General features: G+C 39.4%; 1 protein-coding gene across 1 annotated transcript; it reads right to left on the reverse strand.

The window, feature by feature from the left end:
- Positions 1 to 3789: 3789 nt before the first annotated feature.
- On the reverse strand, positions 3790 to 14517 carry PDCL2 (phosducin like 2). The gene is made up of 6 exons (XM_075500496.1): positions 14503 to 14517; positions 12765 to 12873; positions 12177 to 12267; positions 9473 to 9616; positions 4297 to 4505; positions 3790 to 3953 (listed from the first exon to the last, which is right to left on the reverse strand). The coding sequence occupies exons 1-6, from the start codon at positions 14515 to 14517 to the stop codon at positions 3790 to 3792; spliced, it is 732 nt and encodes a 243-aa protein (XP_075356611.1).
- Between the last annotated feature and the right edge of the window lie 3670 nt (positions 14518 to 18187).

Here is an 18187-nt window from a genome sequence, read left to right on the forward strand (position 1 = left end):
CAGAGAACAGACTTGACTGTCTCAGTCCTTTTGTCTGTGTACAATGCTTTTAATACCGGTTTTATAAAATAGTCTTACCTAACGTTAAAAATAAGAAATTACTCTAGCTGAGTTTAAAATCTCAACACCTAATAAAATGCTATAACTTTAAAAATGTGGTACTAATATTGCATGGTTTGTAGAGTTTGTATTGTACAGTACTAATATTGGCTGTTGAGGTCTGAGAGATTTCTGGACCACTGAACTGATGGAAGGTTCACAGCAAGTAAATTTCCTGCCTTCTGACTGAAAAGCAGCAATTTCAGTCCATTCTTCTCATTCTAATCCTTACGGTTTGGGGGGGGGGGGGTGGCTGCAAGGTAAAAGAGTAATTGTGAACTTGGTAAACTGAAGTGCCCTGTATGGAGTTGAAGTATTTTTGTTAGGCAGACTACACAGTGATGAAGTATAGATTTGTTCAGAAAAGGTATCATTTCAGCACAGGAAGACACAGCTTAATAGGAGTTTGCAGGACTATCTCTGGTAATAAAAGTTAGCATTCTTGTGTTTGTGTGCTGGTAAAGCTTATAAAAACTGTAAGATGTGTCTGTATTATTGACTTGGCAGAGAAAGTTGTGAAACAGCCCAGCTAATAAATACAAACAGCATCAGGTATCAAAGTTAATCAGAGAGATGACTTAACTGATACCGCACACTCTTTTATGTACAACTGTAACGGATTCCAGCCATACTGCCTACTGCAGGACTCGAATATGCTTATATGTCCAGTGATTATGTTAGTATAAACCTGTTCTGCGTGCAGTAGAACATACCAGCGAACTGTTTTCTCTAAAATAAAACATTGCTCAGTAGTAATAGTATGTAAATATTCACAGTTTTCTTTCTCGGTTACAAGGGTGTTTATTTTTCAGTTGATCTCAAAACAGCAATATATCTGAAAGCGTAATTACAAATGTGTATCTATAGAAGCTTAATTAGTGTTTGTGTCTGGAATGAAGTAAGGTACTTGGCTGCAAAATCCCATGGATTTTTCTTTCTGGATTACCTTTCAGGTAGATCAGTTTCCCCATTTGATTCACCTTGTGACCAAAGCCTTATGCAAAAGTATTGTAGGGAGAGAAACCTCTTTAGCAACAATGCTGCTGAAGAGCTAACCATGAACTCAATTTTTCCACTGGAAGACTTTTAAAAAGCACCAGTAAAAACACTTATTTTTGTTACCTACTGATTCATAATACTCTATTGCTAGCTTTCAATTGAGGACAATGTGATATAAATGAAACTAATACTTTCATTACTCATACAAAGGATAATGCTCCTATGATGGAAAGTAGTAATGATAATAGGATACAGCAAGAATGGAAAATCCAGGAGAAAATGCAGGAATATTTTCAACAAAAATGCATAATTACCAGAACTGGAATATGGCCAAGAAACCAGGAGGCTAAAAATAGCATCAAGCTGTATGTATCAAATTTGCCACAAGATCTTTAGTAACCAGTAGTAATTCTTCAGAAAAACAAAGTAGAGATACTGTACTGTGTCCCTTCATACCTTGCATGTATGGGAGCGTAACACCTACCTACTGCAATGTTGCAGCAGCAAATTACTTTGTGGCTTGCACATCTTACATTTTGGGATTTGACAAGATCAAAACACGCAGCACAGCTGTGGAGATGATACACGTTTGCATTTTCTGCCAAAGTAATGGCCTAACCAAGGTCACTTTTTTAATGCTTCTTCTCTTTTGAAAGTATTTGAAAGGCTTCTGAAGGAACAGGACAGAAAGCTTAGAAATGGTATGGTGGTTTTATGAAACTATTCTCCACCTAGAAATACTATTTTTCTGGCTCTTATCATCAATGTGAGTTTGCTCTGGTGTGTAATGATAGTTTTGTTTCACTCACAAAGGTTACATGAGAGCCAACATAGTTTTCAGACATTGCCAAATTACGCTTTTGTGAATTATTGAATGATGGGACTAGATTGGGCCAGAAATGCAGAAATTTCCAGTGCACTTCCATTAACTATAACCATGTTTCTTACAGAACCATCATCCCTATCTTGTGCATTATATACTTCAGAACCATAAAACAATCATCTGCTCAGAATGTTCCTTTTTGATCCTCACTGGCATATTCAAAAGAGGATCGGTTTGAGGAAGCTGATTTTGAAACTAAATTTCACATCACTCCAGAATACTAAAATCAGTGGATTTAACAAAGATGCTGGCTTGAAAGCCCGTCACACTCTACACAATCCTTGTAAAGCAAGGTTGATGAACATTCATTCCTAGACCCTTTTCCTACAAATGGTGTAACTGACCAAGAACCAGAAACACCTGCTTTTAACCTGCAGATTCCCTTGGATTTTGCTGCTGCTTTGTCACATCTGGTGGCCGTAATCATGATTGCATGGTCACTTCACCTGGACATAAGTAAGGGTCACCAAAGCGGAGGTTTGCCACTTTCCTGTCATATCTAGTGACATATTCCTATTACTTCCGATGTGACAACACTAGCACTTGTACAGTTGTGTGTTGTGCTTATATGTATCTGATGGCAGCCACAGTAGCAGGAGGGAGGCTCACTGCTAAGAGGAAGTGGTTGGTAGTACTCCTTTTATAGCAGCCAAGACTGATACTCACCTGATGTGACTGTGGAATCATATCTAAAGTCACTGATGACCTATTTACACTTAAAATGACTAGTTAGCTTTCTAGTTTGAAGTGGCAGGTAATGGCAGATAATCCATTATCTCTGAAATGCATCTACTAGTTATCTCTCTGAAGCTGCAAAATACAAGTTTCCAGAAGTGGTATCTGCAGTAGGTATCTAATAGCACAGCTGTATGCTACTGGGTGGAAAAAAAAATGGCTAATGTTAATTTTCTTGTTATTCTTGGGTATCTATGTGCCAAGTGCTAAGTGAATGGTTTCTGTTTCATTTTTCTTTCTGGATCCTGGTGCTATAAACCATGTCAACTGTATATAACTAAGTCTTCATTAGCACACTGAAATTTTTTTTTTAATGATGAGTCACTGGAAAAATAACATTAATATTATAAAATTTGATTCATTACTCAAATAAAAATGCTGAATTGGGAGCGTGGTCTCTTCATTCACTCATGCAGTTTTGCTTATCTACAGTTGTACTGTAAACTATTTTGTTAAGGATATACTTATTTTTGTTAGGAAGGAACAACTGATCCAGCTGTCAGTATTCTAAAATATTAGGAAGATTGTCTTTGACACTGGAGAAGATTCTTGAACCCACGTCAAACAAACAGAACTGTTAGTTGATAGATTCAGGGCCAAATCCTGATTTTATATCACTATACGCATCATTGTCTTTGGGTCAGCTTTTCAGTGGGGGGAACTGAGAAGGTCCTTAGCAGAGCAGAGTTCTGCTACAGTCATTTCACTAAGAATTAAAGGACTATCTTGCAGCCATGCTGGATAAAAGGAGGAAGAAAGTATGGATTAGAGCCCACCAGCTAATACCCTCCCCTTCCCATTCCATTTAAGCAGAGTTTGTATGAAATGGAGAATCCAGGCTCTCAGTGTCAATGACAGCCATCTGTATGTATCTAAAGCTAAGTATGGCTTTCATTTACTACATCAATTTTCTTCCACAAATCAAAACCCAAAAAATATACAAATGAAACCACAGCTCTTGTTTTGGTTTTTTGGTTTGGTTTTTTTTTTAATTGTTTCAGGCTTTCCAAAGGGGTAAAAAACTGTATTTGAGCTAATTTATGTCAGAACAGACGATCTCCATTAAAATTTTCTCAAGTAAGCGGTAGTTTCATCACATCACTGCTTTTTGTATTGGTGTCTTCATGAGCAGAAACATTTTGCACTGACAGTGCCACCATACTCGTAATATCCTTTTTGGGGTTTTCTTCTAAGTCGGTTTCTATTGCTCCAACTTCTGCTAGTTTCCATTCAAGCTCTGTAAAAACAAATGACTATTCTGATTATTGCAATAAACTCCCACTTAAGAGGAAAAGGACTTTTATTAAAGCTCAAGCTCTATCTCAACAACAACAAAAAAGAGAGCCATCCTTGTGGCAAAACAACTTTATCTCAGTAAAATATCTAACTGTGAAATTGCAAAATATCCATGCTTATCCAATATTCTTACCACAAAATTACATAAATTATTTGCTTTTTGTAGACTTTTTTCTACAAAAATATTCAAAAATTTTTTCCACCTTTAAGCAGTGATCTTAAGATCTAATGATTACAACATAAAATTTTCTACAACGTGAATTATTTAAAAATACTTCTCATACCTTCCACTTTAAGATATATTCCCCCACATTCAGCTACTCCAATGAACCTGCCTTTTATTTCACCAGTTTTATATACAAGTATTGTGGGTAAATATCTGTCATAGTAATTCTGAATGCAGCTGTTTACAGTGGCTTTGAGAAACTTGACTTCTGGAAACTTTCTGGCTAGCAGGCTGAGATGTTCGTTAACCAGTAAACACATTGGGGTGCTAGAAAAGAATAAGAAAGTCTCATGACACTTCTGGTGTAAATGATCTGTAAAATAACTAAAGTTATTAAAAACAAAGCCTTTGAAGAATAAGTGTACCTTTTCCTATAGTCTGCTTCTACTTTAATTTGTCATAAGAACTGCACCACAAATTTTATTTAGCTTCTTCTAAGATCATTGTGATTTAAAGAGCAGTCCAATTAAAAATTTTCAATGCATACATAATGGGCACAGTCTATAAAATATGTCAGTAAAGCTACCAGATGCTTCAAGCATTGTGCCTCAATTTTGTTCTCCACTAACATTTTTAAAGTTCATTTTGTCCATTTATTGTAGAGTTTAAATGAGATTTTTAAATCTGTAATATACATTTTACTTTCATTTATTATTTGACCTGGCCTTCAGTTTAACATTTAATTACTTCTTCATTCTTTTAGTAAAATTTAAGTAATGTCAGGGAAACCTTTGTATAGTCATATCACCACCGTAGGCCTGTTCATTACTTTCATAGCTCCTATTTGCAATGCAATCACCATATAAACCTCGGTTAAAAAAAAACCCAAATGAAACAACAGGGCTTTTTGTTCCCCTCCAGCCTGTTAATGTTTTAGAAGTTTAACTCCAGCCAGCAACTAAGCCCCACACAGCTGCTCGCTCACTCCTCCCCAGTGGGATGCGGGAGAGAATCAGAAGAGTAAAAGTGAGAAAACTCGTGGGTTGAGATAAAGACAGTTTAATAGGGAAAGCAAAAGCCACGCACAGGCAAAGCCAAACAAGGAATTCATTCACTACTTCCCATCGGCAGGCAGGTGTTCAGCCTTCTCCAGGAAAGCAGGGCTCCATCACGCGTAATGGTTACTTGGGAAGACAAATACCAACACTCCAAACATCCCCCCCCTTCCTTCTTCTTCCCCAGCTTTATATACTGAGCATGACGCCATATGGTATTCCATATCCCCAGGGTATTCAGCCCCCTGAGCTGGAAGACAGGGACGGACAGCAGAATAAACCCCCCATAATCGGGGAGGAAGCAGTTAATGACCTACTATGCCACCTGGACACTTACAAGTCTGTGGAGCCGGATGGGATCCACCCGAGAGGACTGAGGGAGCTGGCGGATGAGCTTGCCAAGCCACTCTCCATCATTTAGCAGCAGTCCTGGTTAACAGGGGAGGTCCCAGGCAACTGGAGGCTTGCCAATGTGACACCCATCTACAAGGGCCTGAAGGAGGATCCGGGGAACTACAGGCCTGTCAGCCTGACCTTGGTACCAGGGAAAATTATGGAGCGGTTCATCTTTGAAAGCGCTCAACAGGTATGTGCAGGCCAACCAGGGTATCAGGCCCAGCCAGCATGGGTTCATGAAAGGCAGGTCCTGCTTGACCAACCTGATCTCCTTCTATGACCAGGTTACCTGCCTAGTGGATGAGGGAAAGGCTGTAGATGTTATCTACCTGGACTTTAGTAAAGCCTTTGACACTGTCTCCCACACATTCTCCTAGAGAAGCTGGTGGCTTATGGCTTACGTGGGTGTACTCTTTGCTGGGTAAAAAACTGGCTGGATAGCCAAGCCCAGAGAGCTGCAGTGAACAGAGTTAAATCCAGTTGGCAGCCGGTCACAAGCGGTGTTCCCCAGGGGTCAGTTCTGGGGCCAGTCTTGTTTAATATCTTTATCAATGATCTGGATGAGGGGATTGAGTGCACCTTCAGTAAGTTTGCAGACGACACCAAGTTGTGTGGGAGTGTTGATCTGCTTGAGGGTAGGAAGGCTCTACAGAGGGACCTGGACAGGCTGGATCGATGGGCCGAGGTCAATTGTATGAGGTTCAACAAGGCTAAGTGCAAGGTCCTGCACTTGGGCCACAACAACCCCATGCAACGCTACAGGCTTGGGGAAGAGTGGCTGGAAAGCTGCCCGGCGGAAAAGGACCTGGGGGTGCTGGTTGTCAGCCGGCTGAACATGAGCCGGCAGTGTGCCCAGGTGGCCAAGAAAGCCAACAGCATTCTGGCTTGTATCAGGAATAGTGTGGCCAGCAGGACTAGGGAAGTGATTGTCCCCCTGTACTCAGCACTGGTGAGGCCGCACCTCGAATACTGTGTTCAGTGTTGGGCCCCTCACAGTACAAGAAGGACATTGAGTTGCTGGAGCGTGTCCAGAGAAGGGCAACGAAGCTGGTGAAGGGTCTGGAGCAGAAGTCTTATGAGGAGTGGCTGAGGGAACTGGGGTTGTTTAGTCTGGAGAAGCGGAGGCTGAGGGGAGACCTTATTGCTCTCTACAACTACCTGAAAGGAGGTTGTAGTGAGGTGGGTGTCAGTGTCTTCTCTCAAGTAACTAGCGATAGGACGAGAGGGAATGGCCTCAAGTTGCGCCAGGGGAGGTTTAGATTGGATATTAGGAAAAATTTCTTTACTGAAAGGGTGGTCAAGCATTGGAACAGGCTGCCCAGAGAGTTGGCGGAGTCACCATCCCTGGAGGAGTTCAAAAGACATGTAGATGTGCACTTCGAGACATGGTTTAGTAGGCATGGAGGTGTTGGGTTGACAGTTGGACTAGATGATCTTAGAGGTCTTTTCCAACCTTACTGATACTATGATTCTATGATTCTGTGAATATCCCTTTGATCAGCTGGGGTCTGCTGTCCCGGCTGTGTCCCCTCCCAGCTTCTTGTGCACCCCTAGCCTACTCGCTGGTGAGGTGGTGTGAGAAGCAGAAAAGGCCTTGACTCTGTGTAAGCACTGCTCAGCAGTAACTAAAACATCCCTGTGTTATCAACACTGTTTTCAGCACAAATCTGAAACATAGCCCCATACCAGTTACTATGAAGAAAATTAACTCTGTCCCAGCCAACACCAGCACACTGGCTGAAGTTAAAGCAGCTGATTTAGCCTACGGACCCTCAAAGAGTTCCAGCAGCACCCTCTCGTGGCCAAAGACAGGTGAGGCAGTTTTGTTACCAGCCTTAAGAGACTTCGAAGAGCTCGTATTCATTCCTAAGGAATTTTGAGTTTCCTCACTGACTCGTATTTATGCAATGATAAAGTACAGAATTGGTTCTCTAGTAAACAAAAAAAAAAAAAAGAAAAGCAAGAAAAGCTGCTATTTTCTTTCTTCAGAGCTGTAAATTTAAATTATTGTAATTTGAACAATTTCATAGAATCATAGAATACCAGGTGGGAAGGGACCTCAAGGATCATCTGGTCCAACCTTTCTTGGCAAAAGCACGGTCTAGACAAGATGGCCCAGCACCCTGTTCAGCCGAATCTTAAAAGTGTCCAGTGTTGGGGAATTCACCACTTCCCTGGGGAGATTATTCCAATGGCTGATTGTTCTCATTGTGAAAAATTGTCCTCTTGTGTCCAGTCGGAATCTCCCCCAAGACCTTGTATGCATTACCCCTCCTCTTTTCCATGTGACTCCTTGTAAGAAGGGAGTCTCCGTCTTCTTTGTAGCCACCCTTTAAATGCTGGAACATGGTGATAAGGTCTCCTGTAAGCCTTCTTTTCTCAAGGCTGAACAAACCCATTCTCTTGACCTTTCCTCATATGGCAGGATTCCTAGTCCTTTGATCATCTTTGTGGCCCTTCTCTGGACCCTCTCCAGCCTGTCCACATCTTTTTTGTATAGCGGGGACCAAAACTGAACACAGTATTCCAGATGTGGCCTGACAAATGCTGAGTGGAGTGGGATAATGACTTCTTTATCTCTGCTGGTGGTGCCCTTGTTGATGCAACCCAGCATCCTGTTGGCTTTCTTTGCTGCAGCAGCACACTGTTCACTCATATTGAGCTTGCTGTCCACCAGGACCCCCAGGTGCCTTTCCACAGAGCTGCTCCCCAGCTGGGTAGATCCCAGCCTGTGCTGCACTCCTGGATTATGTTTTCCCAGGTGCAAGACCTTACACTTGTCCTTGTTGAACTTCATAAGGTTCTTGTTAGCCCACTCTTCCAGCCTGTCCAGGTCTTCCTGCAGGGTGGCTCTCCCTTCCAAAGTGTCCACTTCCCCACTCAGTTTGGTATCATCAGCAAACTTCATCAGGGTACACTTGATCCCATCATCCAGATCACTTATGAAGATATTAAACAGCATTGGGCCCAATATCAATTTGGGGGACCCCACTTGGAACAGGTTGCCAGTTTGAAAAGGAGCTATTTACCACCACCCTCTGGGTGTGGCCTGTTAGCCAGTTCCCAACCTACCACACAGACCACTTGTCTAGACTGTAATGTGTAATTTGATTGACCTATTCCTATTGCTCCTGGAAATAATACTCAGTTCCTGACAATTGAGAAGAATCAAAGAAGCTTCCTTCTCCCAAGAAGCTTAAAAAGAAGGAAAAGAGAAAGCTGGTCTCAATCTAAAAAATGCGTAACATTCCATACTAATTCTCAGTGCTTTTGAGAAACATCTAATAGTGTTGCTAACATATGTTGAACTAATCATGGGAGTCCTTTGACATTTCTGCTGGATCCTGTCACAACTTCTGCTACCATTAGAGAATTTATTGGGGAACTGATAAACTAACAAATTCCCTAGCTTTCCTCAATTTTCCTAACTGAGACTTTTCCTATTGGGCTTCTGATTTGTTCGAGTCAAAGGGGAAATAAAGGTAGAATAATTCTGTTAGAGCACTCCTGCTGAGGAAAGAGTCTGCAAACGAACTTCCCTTAGCACAGACTGCAGACACCACTTTCTCAGTGAAATTCAGAAATCTCAGTGAGGTTCAGTACATGGTGATAAGCATATCTAGCAAAAGAAATCTTTCATATAATTGAACAAAAGTGAAGTGATTAACTCTCACAAAGTGAATAAACAAATCAAGGAGGTCCCATGCTCTATGATTCCATTGCCTCCAAACAATTGCTATTTCATTAGTCTATTGTATTTCATTTTTCTTGGTATTGCTTCTTAAGTATGAGTTCAGTTCTCTGTATTGAAGTATTCAACATCTTAAACAAGAAAGTAATTACCTTGACCGATAAAGATGAATTATAACCCAAACATCCTCTGGAGCATTTGTAACTTCCTTTACATACTGTTCTCCACAAATTTCTCTTAGTTCCCCATACTTTTGCATCCTCTGAAGACATTTCCATTCTTGCAAGCGTTGCTGCCTAATTAAAAATAATAAAAATAAGCATTTGGAACATTTTAAATGCATTTTAAAATAATATCTAGTGCTTTTCTCTCAATTACTCAAAAAATGCATTGAGAAGCTCAAGGTCTTCTAATGTAATTTCAGAGCTAGAAAGTCTTCTATGCTAATCTTTACTCAATAAGATAACATTAAAATACATTTTCTTAGTTTTATGTTCCTCAGTATCACATTTGGGAAACTTGAGCAACAAACATGTTGCACAAGGGTTTATCATTTGAGACAAAGCAAGATAAATTAAAGCAGGTACTAATTGTTTTTCTGATTCTGAAAATGAGATTAGTTTGAGGAAGAACTGCCAGTACTTATACTAATATTTATGACACAATTTTAAATAATTAATGAAAATTGGCATGTAAAAACAGCAGATGGCAGTCTTCATCTATAAAAATACTTGCAAGGTAGAAAAGGAAAATGCCTCACTGAGATTTGTTGAACTAAAAGCAGCTATTAATTTTACTGACTGAAAGCCACTATAGAAGTGGCTTTTTCAAAAAAGATTAAATAATATATATGCAATGTTATTACACTCTAACAACAATGCATGATAATTTAGGTTCACAACTTCCACACGATTATGTGAATTATTATCTTCCTATGAGAACACAGCGCTAGATACACAGTGTTAGCACTAGAAGTACTGTAGTCATTTTAACAGTGCAAAAGCAGTAAGTACAGGTAGAATCTAGACAGAGGAAATGTTTTGATCATATTAGCATTTTTATTCTGTGTAAACTGCATGTTTCATTTTTCTTAGTTACAGTACAAAACTCTGCAGAACTCAGCAGAGTACTTTGTAAAATACCTACAAAAATATGCATGTGAATTGTCCAGTATAGCTAAAATTACTAAGTCTCCATACAAGCTGCCAAAGTTTTCTGAACCTGAATTCAAAAAACATATTGACTCTGCATGGTATTGTAAGTAAAATGATTGGGGTACTCCCATTAAATAGTTGAATAAGGTTGTGCCACAGTTATGCCTAAGAACAGTATATGGTATTTCACAGAGTTACAAAATCGCAGCATGGCTGAGGTTGGAAGGGACCTCTAGAGGTCATCTGATTCAACCTCCCTGCTCAAGCTGGATCAGTCTTGAGCAGGCTGCCCAAGAACCTGTCCAGACGGCTTCGAACATCTCTGAGGATGGAGACTCTGCAGCCTCCCTGGGCAACCTGTGTCAGAGCTCCGTCACCCTCACAGTAAAAAGTGTTTCCTGATGTTCAGAAGGAACCTCCTGTGTTTCAGTCTGTGACCATCGTCTCTCGTCCTGCCACTGGGCACAACTGGAAACACCCTGGCTCTGTCTGCTTTATACCCTCCCTTCAGATATTTATAGACATTGATTAGATCTCCCCTGAGCCTTCCTTCTATACAAACTTCAAAAGAATATTTTAATGAAGTAAGAAATAGAAAAGCCATTAAAATTAATCTTGGATAAGAAGCAAAATAAACACAATAGTTGTGTATTGGGGGTCCACAGCTGACTTGATAAACATCTTTCAAAACCACACAAGTTTATCTACTACCACTGTTCCAGCATAGAAACTGCGTTGTATGATATAGTGAAACTGTGATTCATCATAAATTTTACATTGCATTTTTATTTCAATAATATATTTAGAAAGCATACTGTACCAGAAATGAGTGCTATCCCAAAGGCAGAGATGTATTTTGCTCATAATACTCAGATTATTTAATTATCAATTAAAAATACCAAATAGTTTGATTCCAGCACTGAAATACAGTTTTCTTCTTTAATGACATGCCATCCTGATACAGGTGGCACACACTCCCTATGCACAAACTCAGTATCTTTTACAAAGCTGGGGCCACATATGTTGAGGCCCTGTTTTTCCTAATGTTCTTGTGCAACATGATAGAAAAGGGATACCCGCGACCAACTGTCCATTTCCTTCTGGCCTGAAATCCACAGAAACTGCTATCCAGAAGACATGAGAGAAAATGGGATACATATTTATCAGCATTGCTCTAACTCCTAAAGACTGGCAGAAACTATCTTCAGAGTGATAGAGTGAGAGGTACAGTTTAATAAGGCAAAGAGAGAATAAACGCTACTTGCAAAACAGATAAATGCTGAGTATACAACACTTCAAACATGCAACGCCTCTAAACACACAGTAGCACGACCTATCTTGAGCTGAACTGAGGATGTGTAACACTGGTTCCCACTGTGGCCCCTTCTATTCTTTTTCTTTAAACTATCCAGCTTTGAGACTAAATTAAGTATTTTAAAAGGGGAATAATTTTGTTCTAACAACACATCAAAGTAAAATATAGTGTAAACTGCCTCTCTTTGCCACTGACAATCAGGAAGATGCAGGACAGTAATGTGAGTGCTGTCTATCTGCTGGCAAAGGAGTGGAAGGTGAAAGAAGGCAGTTGTGTCAGTCAGCAGACATTACTGCTCAAAAGATTCTGATTTTATGTTTCAGGAGCATGCACATGTACAATAGTGACATGTGCACTGTTGATCTGGATAGAAATATCTTACTATACCTGTAAATTTCAATAGCTTTCCTATCAGCCTCATCAAAGTCATCTTCAGCTTCCTTTAATTCTTCAAGATTCATTCTTTCGTATGGTTTCACTAGAAACAACAAACAAAAAATTAGACACCTTTTGTTCTCCAAAGTGTCTTCAAACATTTTAAATGTATGAAAAGTATTACACAAACATGGAACTAATGAAAGAAAAAGATGCACTATTTCAGAAATTAGTCAACTTTTGTATAGCTCTGGGTAAGAGAGAAAAAAAAATGACATTTGTTTAACTATAAGTATACAAGAAAATACAGAAATACAGGAGTGCATTACTACCACTTTTTCAGAATGTGAATCTTACTTATACCGACTGGTTCCTCTATGAAATTATGAAAATGAGTTATCTGTACATGTTATATGCCATGTTTGTCACTAAGTGTGTTGTATGTTTAATTCAGAATCCTTTTTAAAATAACCAAGTGAAAATAATTAAAATAAAAATATAATTATTGTACAATGTTTAAGTTACAAAAAGCGTTATTGAAAATACCTCAGCTTTTCAAATTTTGTTATACTAGTGGTATGTATTTTTAATTTTACTTGCCTTCTGCTTCTCTCTGCAAGTGTAAAACCGTTTCTTCAATTTCATCTTTTGGTGGAAGAATTCCAAAATCTCTCAGTATGTCATTCCATTCAGTATCTTCATTTGGATCCTGTTTTAATATTATGAAAGAGAACTAAGTCAACAAATCAGTCTTGTGTGCCCTTTTTTAAACCAAAACCAGCCCTTTTTAATTTTGGCATATATTAAGGATGTAACAAAAGGAAACCATTACTTAGAGGCTGTAATGCCTTCATAGACCATTATCTAGCATGAATGTGCATTTGTCATTTTTCATTTCTGAACAGAAAACAGCAAGAAAATAAGAGAGAAAGAAATCTCAAAATGTAAGCATAGATAAAATAATCACTCTCCAAAATATCAGCTAAAAAAAAGTCTAAAACAAATATGGAAACCTGCTTCAGAAACCTGAAACTATATACCACTTACTTAAACACAATTAAAGAAATACAGCTTTATACAGGCAAGATTTTTGTATCGGTATTTTTACGTTACTAAGAATAAGGTATTGACACTGTGAATAAACATGTAAAAGCATGCCTAGAATCAGAAGAAAAAAACCTTTTTATTTTACATGAATGATTAGTATTAACGTGTCAACATAAGCTACTTTGTACATCAGGTTTATAACACAGGACTTCTGCAGGTGTTAAGTCTACATTTGTGGTAATTTTAATTAAATGGTTAAGATAATGGAACTGCATGTTATTTATAAGACTGGATTTCTACTGAAATTGTCACATTAAAAGAATCTGTTTATTGTAACTAGACTGGTGTTGGCATGGTAGAACAGCAACACATTAGGAGGCCTCTCAAATGGATTAGAAGTAGTAAAGCAGGTTTTAAAATAGGTTGTTAATCAAAAAGTGTGGTGTTTTTGGCCCTGAAATAACAAGTTGTTTGAAAACCTTCATAAAGAAATTTCTGTATAAATATTTATATATCAGAAATATTTAATGATATTCGTAATTCCATAATAATGCAGCATCAAGTGAACAAAAAGTACATTACAAAAATTCTACCTGAGGAAACATCCAGGATTTCCATTGGATTACTGCCATGCCCATGAGTACTCCATTGGCCTTTCCAGCCAACGGCTGCCTCATTTTTATTCAACAAATCTCTTGTACAGAATTTAGCATGACTATAATGAAACAACTTCTAATTCAAATGCTACACATGCCTCAACGAATGTCACAAAGGTGAAAGAAGTGCTTTGCATTTTAGGTGAAAACTTACTTGGGAAATCCACAAAGTAAATAGAGTCATGCTATTGCTCACAAGAAAGTTAAATATAGCAGGTTTGCAAGAAGACTCTTACCTCTGCCAGTTTCTTCTGGCAGGAGTGAGGAAGCAAGACTTCGCATGCTTTGGAGTGGAAAGGAAGTGGCAATAGTTATGGCAGTTCCTGCAACCGTCTTAATGCATGGGCTCAGCAAACTGCAGGCGAGGGTGTGGCTACCAATATTCACTACTAGTGGAGCACTCTGGCTTTACAAACATCTAGTGCCTTATTGCTAAGATAAAGCAGAGATTTCATACCTGAATACTTTAATTGATTTCTTCTGCAAAGCTCCAATATCCAGATTTTGGACCAGAAATGACAACTCCATTGTAAATAATTGGTTACAATATTTGGAAAATTATTTTCTGTAACATTCTACCTCTAATGATATGGTTATTTCATCACCAAGTCTTTCAAATATACTAGCAAACTTACTTTAACTTTATCCATATATGAAAATGTTGATAAAGAATTAAGAATGTGACATTTTCTCCTTCTTTGATTGAAAAGTAATTTATATAATCCACTGGAAAAAATAAAAGAGAAACTCCATATATAATCTAATGAATTACATGGTCACTAATGAGTCTGGAATAGGAAAAACCCAAAAGAAGATTTTGCTGGAGTGTACTTCCCCAGGGTTTACTTATATAAAAATTCTTACAGTCAGTCTTACTGCAAGTTTTCAACCCTTCACCAAAGAAGAATTTTGAGTTAGGTACAGTCAGGGTATCAAAAAAATCCACAGAACTAAGAGGACTACTCCTCCAAGGGAACCACTGAAGAAACACGAGTGATACACATGCACTTTGGCCTCCACACAAGTGATTTAGTGCATGATTTCCCAACTTAAGTCAGGATCAGATTTCCCCACTTCACAGAATGCAAATCCTTCTCCATAGCAGAAGGATTATGAAGAATCATGAGGCATTAAAGAATGTAATAAAAATCATCATCATAACTGGACAAATAATTTCAAAACCACGCAACAAAAAGGACTACGGAAACAGAATTGGAATGTAGGTAACTTAGAAGATAAGCTCTGGCCAGTTTTTGCCAGGAAAGATTTTGACTTTTTGTATTTTTCTGTAAATTTAGGTCCTACATAAAATCTTTCCATAGTATTTTACTTAAATGGTGTATTTTATACTATTTCTATTTAATGTTTGTAACATTCAATAGGTTTGTGTAACCTGTTGTACACTGGACATTTTCTAGATGCTGTTACATCTACAAAATGCAAAAGCAAAAAAAAAATTGGATCAAGAATCCTAGATCACAGTAAGCATAACAGAACCAGGCATCTCTCTCTGATAAATCTGAACTCCGGTTTCAGGGAAAAGATCAGAAGCTAGCAAACCTTTAACAATTTTTTAACAAATTGGGTTAAATAGTGTTTAAAAAGTTGGTGTTAAGTGATTAGTTCAAGGTTGCAGTAATATGCACAGATGAAATAAATGAAAATGGGCATCAAAATCTTCAGAAGATATTTGATGGTAAGAGTGCAAAGGAGCCAAGCAAGGGCAAAAGTGATCTAATGTAAATTGGTTTCGGAGTATGAAGCTAGACTACTGAAGCAGTATTACTCTACTAGCAGGCCACAATCCCATGTGAAAAACTTCTCATGACACCTCTCACTGTTGCCAATGATTATGTTAATAACCACCAGCTTTGCCAGGGGTAATGCATAGATCAAGTTTGGGAACCCACAGGCTGGATAACTTCAATCCTTAAGTGTAAATAACACTTCTGGTAAATTTAATTTGCAGTTCTGTTTTTTTTGGTGAATGACATGAAATAAATTCTCAATTATGTTTTTAAAACATGCTACGCCTACGATCGTCCAGCTATCAAAGTGTAGTATTTTATTATTTTTACAGGACAGTAATGACGGTTAATTCTTAACTGTTAGAAACTCAAGAGTTTCCTGATGTATTCGCACAAGAAAACCCACATAAACTGCTCTCCCATCTGCCCTTTCTCGGGACCCCGCAGGGGCTGGGAAGGCTACGCAGGCCCAGGGCAGCGACACCGGCTCTCTGCCCTGCGGGGCCCTGCGGCAGGCTCGGCTGCGCCGAGGGAGCCCTCCCCGGTGGCCGGCTTTGCTCCTGCCCTCCCCGTCTCCTTGCCCTTCTCTCTCTGCCCAGCAGCGCGGCGGTTGCCTCAGGCAGCACGACACGGCTCTCGCAGCACCCAGCATCTCTCTCGGCCCCAGCCGCTGCCCACCTGCAGCCTCCCCCATTTCCTTGGCATCCCCGCCCCAACTCCCTCATCGCCCTCGGTCTGGGCTGCTGCCCCAGCAGGACAGCTCGGGGCTGGGGTGACCCTCTGTGCCCACCTGCATGGCTTCCCCAAGGACACTGCCTCTCATCACGGAGGCCACTCGTCTGACCCGATGGTGGCAGGACGACGGCGGCGGCGGTTGGGGCAGGGCCACCCCACCCTCACGGGTTCTAACGGTGGCAGCGTGAGGCGGGCGGGCAGTGAGGCAGCGGCGGGCCCCGGCCGTTTGCCCCTTCGGTCGTTGGTTACTGCTGATAAAACCAATCCTGTTTAAAAATGTTTCAGCAGAAAAAAACCCAGAAAACAAACAAAAATAAACAAAATCCAAACAAACAAAAGATCAAACACGGGGCACTTTCAGTCTGGGCCACGTCAGGCCATGGTTTGGTGCTGGGTGTGACTGAAGGAGGCAGCCCTGCTTCCCTGCCTTGCCCTTCGCCTGTGGCCTGCTCATGCCACTGCCTGCTTGAGTGGAAGCTGTCGGACGTACGGTGTAAGGCAGTTGTGGGAAAAACTTAAACAAACAATCTAATTTAATGCAATACGATACAATGCAATACAATACAATATAATACAATAAGCGTTTCGTGGCAGAAGGTCACACATTAGTTCAGACCGGGGTCATATATAACTGGATCCTCAGTTCACAAATAATTGCACCAGTTCAACTGGAGACACAGCAAACTGTAGAGTAAAAACAAGTGGGTAAGAAGAGGAAAAGGACGTCTTAAGCTGGTTTCCACCTCTGAGGCCATCAGTTTTCCCAGCTACCTTCTGAAGTTCAGCTGCTCCTCCAAGCTTGCAGAAGCAGGAGTGGTAATGCTGAGGTCAGTTCAAACAGTGACCAGCCAATACAATGTTAAAAACAATAATCAATTTCTACATTGAATGATTAGTTACTTTCAACATACTTACAACCTCAACATCATATTTTAACACAACCCTGGTGTGAAAACAGCCTCAGAGAGAGGAGCTAGGAAGATTGTGAGGTTAACTTGTTCTTTTTAGTAGAGTTTCTTTAAGTCTACATGAAAAGCAGTTGAGTTTTCAAGTGACTCCTAATTCTGGATGAATGTAAATAATACAATTAAGTCTTCTGATGAGAACCATACTGCACCTGTGTTCTTAATAGCTGAAAGAAAAAAGATACCATTGTATTTCAGTTGAATTAAGGTCAAGATATTTCTTCAAAACATATGACTTGTTCAATTTCCTTTTGTTAAGGGAATAGAGATTCTAATTTTTTTTCACCCAATGAAACACTCTTAACCTTAAGGCTTATTGAGGACTGCCAGCTCCTTTATCATCAATATAGCTCTGCAGATCACCGGCAGAGCACTTATCCTGACCCCGCAGACTGCCAGAAGTCCACAGGCTACAGTGAGGGAAGTACAGGGATAGAGAACATCATCTTGAAACGCAAACCATGCCTTTTTTTTGGCCTGCCTAGATAAGCTGTGATTTTAAAGACTGCACAAATCACAATATACTCTGAAAAAATGCAATAGTCTACATTGCAAACATTCTCATTAAAACTACTCTCTAATTGAATGTCTTTTTTTATAAGGGAAAATAAATGTACATAACTGTTGTTAGAGGCAACGTCTGTTGCATGCACACACTGACTTTTTTACAGTTGCATTACACACAGTTGTAAACATCATAACACTAGGAAACAAATAATTTGAATATGCTTTTAATATAATCAACAAAGTAAAGAAACATTTGAATCCTTAATGGAATCTAATCTAAGAACATTTACATTCTAGTGATTTTTAATTGTACATTAGTAACGAATAATTTTTGTAAGGAAAACAGTATGTCCATGTACTCAGCA

Source organism: Mycteria americana, chromosome 4 (assembly GCF_035582795.1).
Source record: "Mycteria americana isolate JAX WOST 10 ecotype Jacksonville Zoo and Gardens chromosome 4, USCA_MyAme_1.0, whole genome shotgun sequence".
NCBI lineage: Eukaryota > Metazoa > Chordata > Aves > Ciconiiformes > Ciconiidae > Mycteria > Mycteria americana.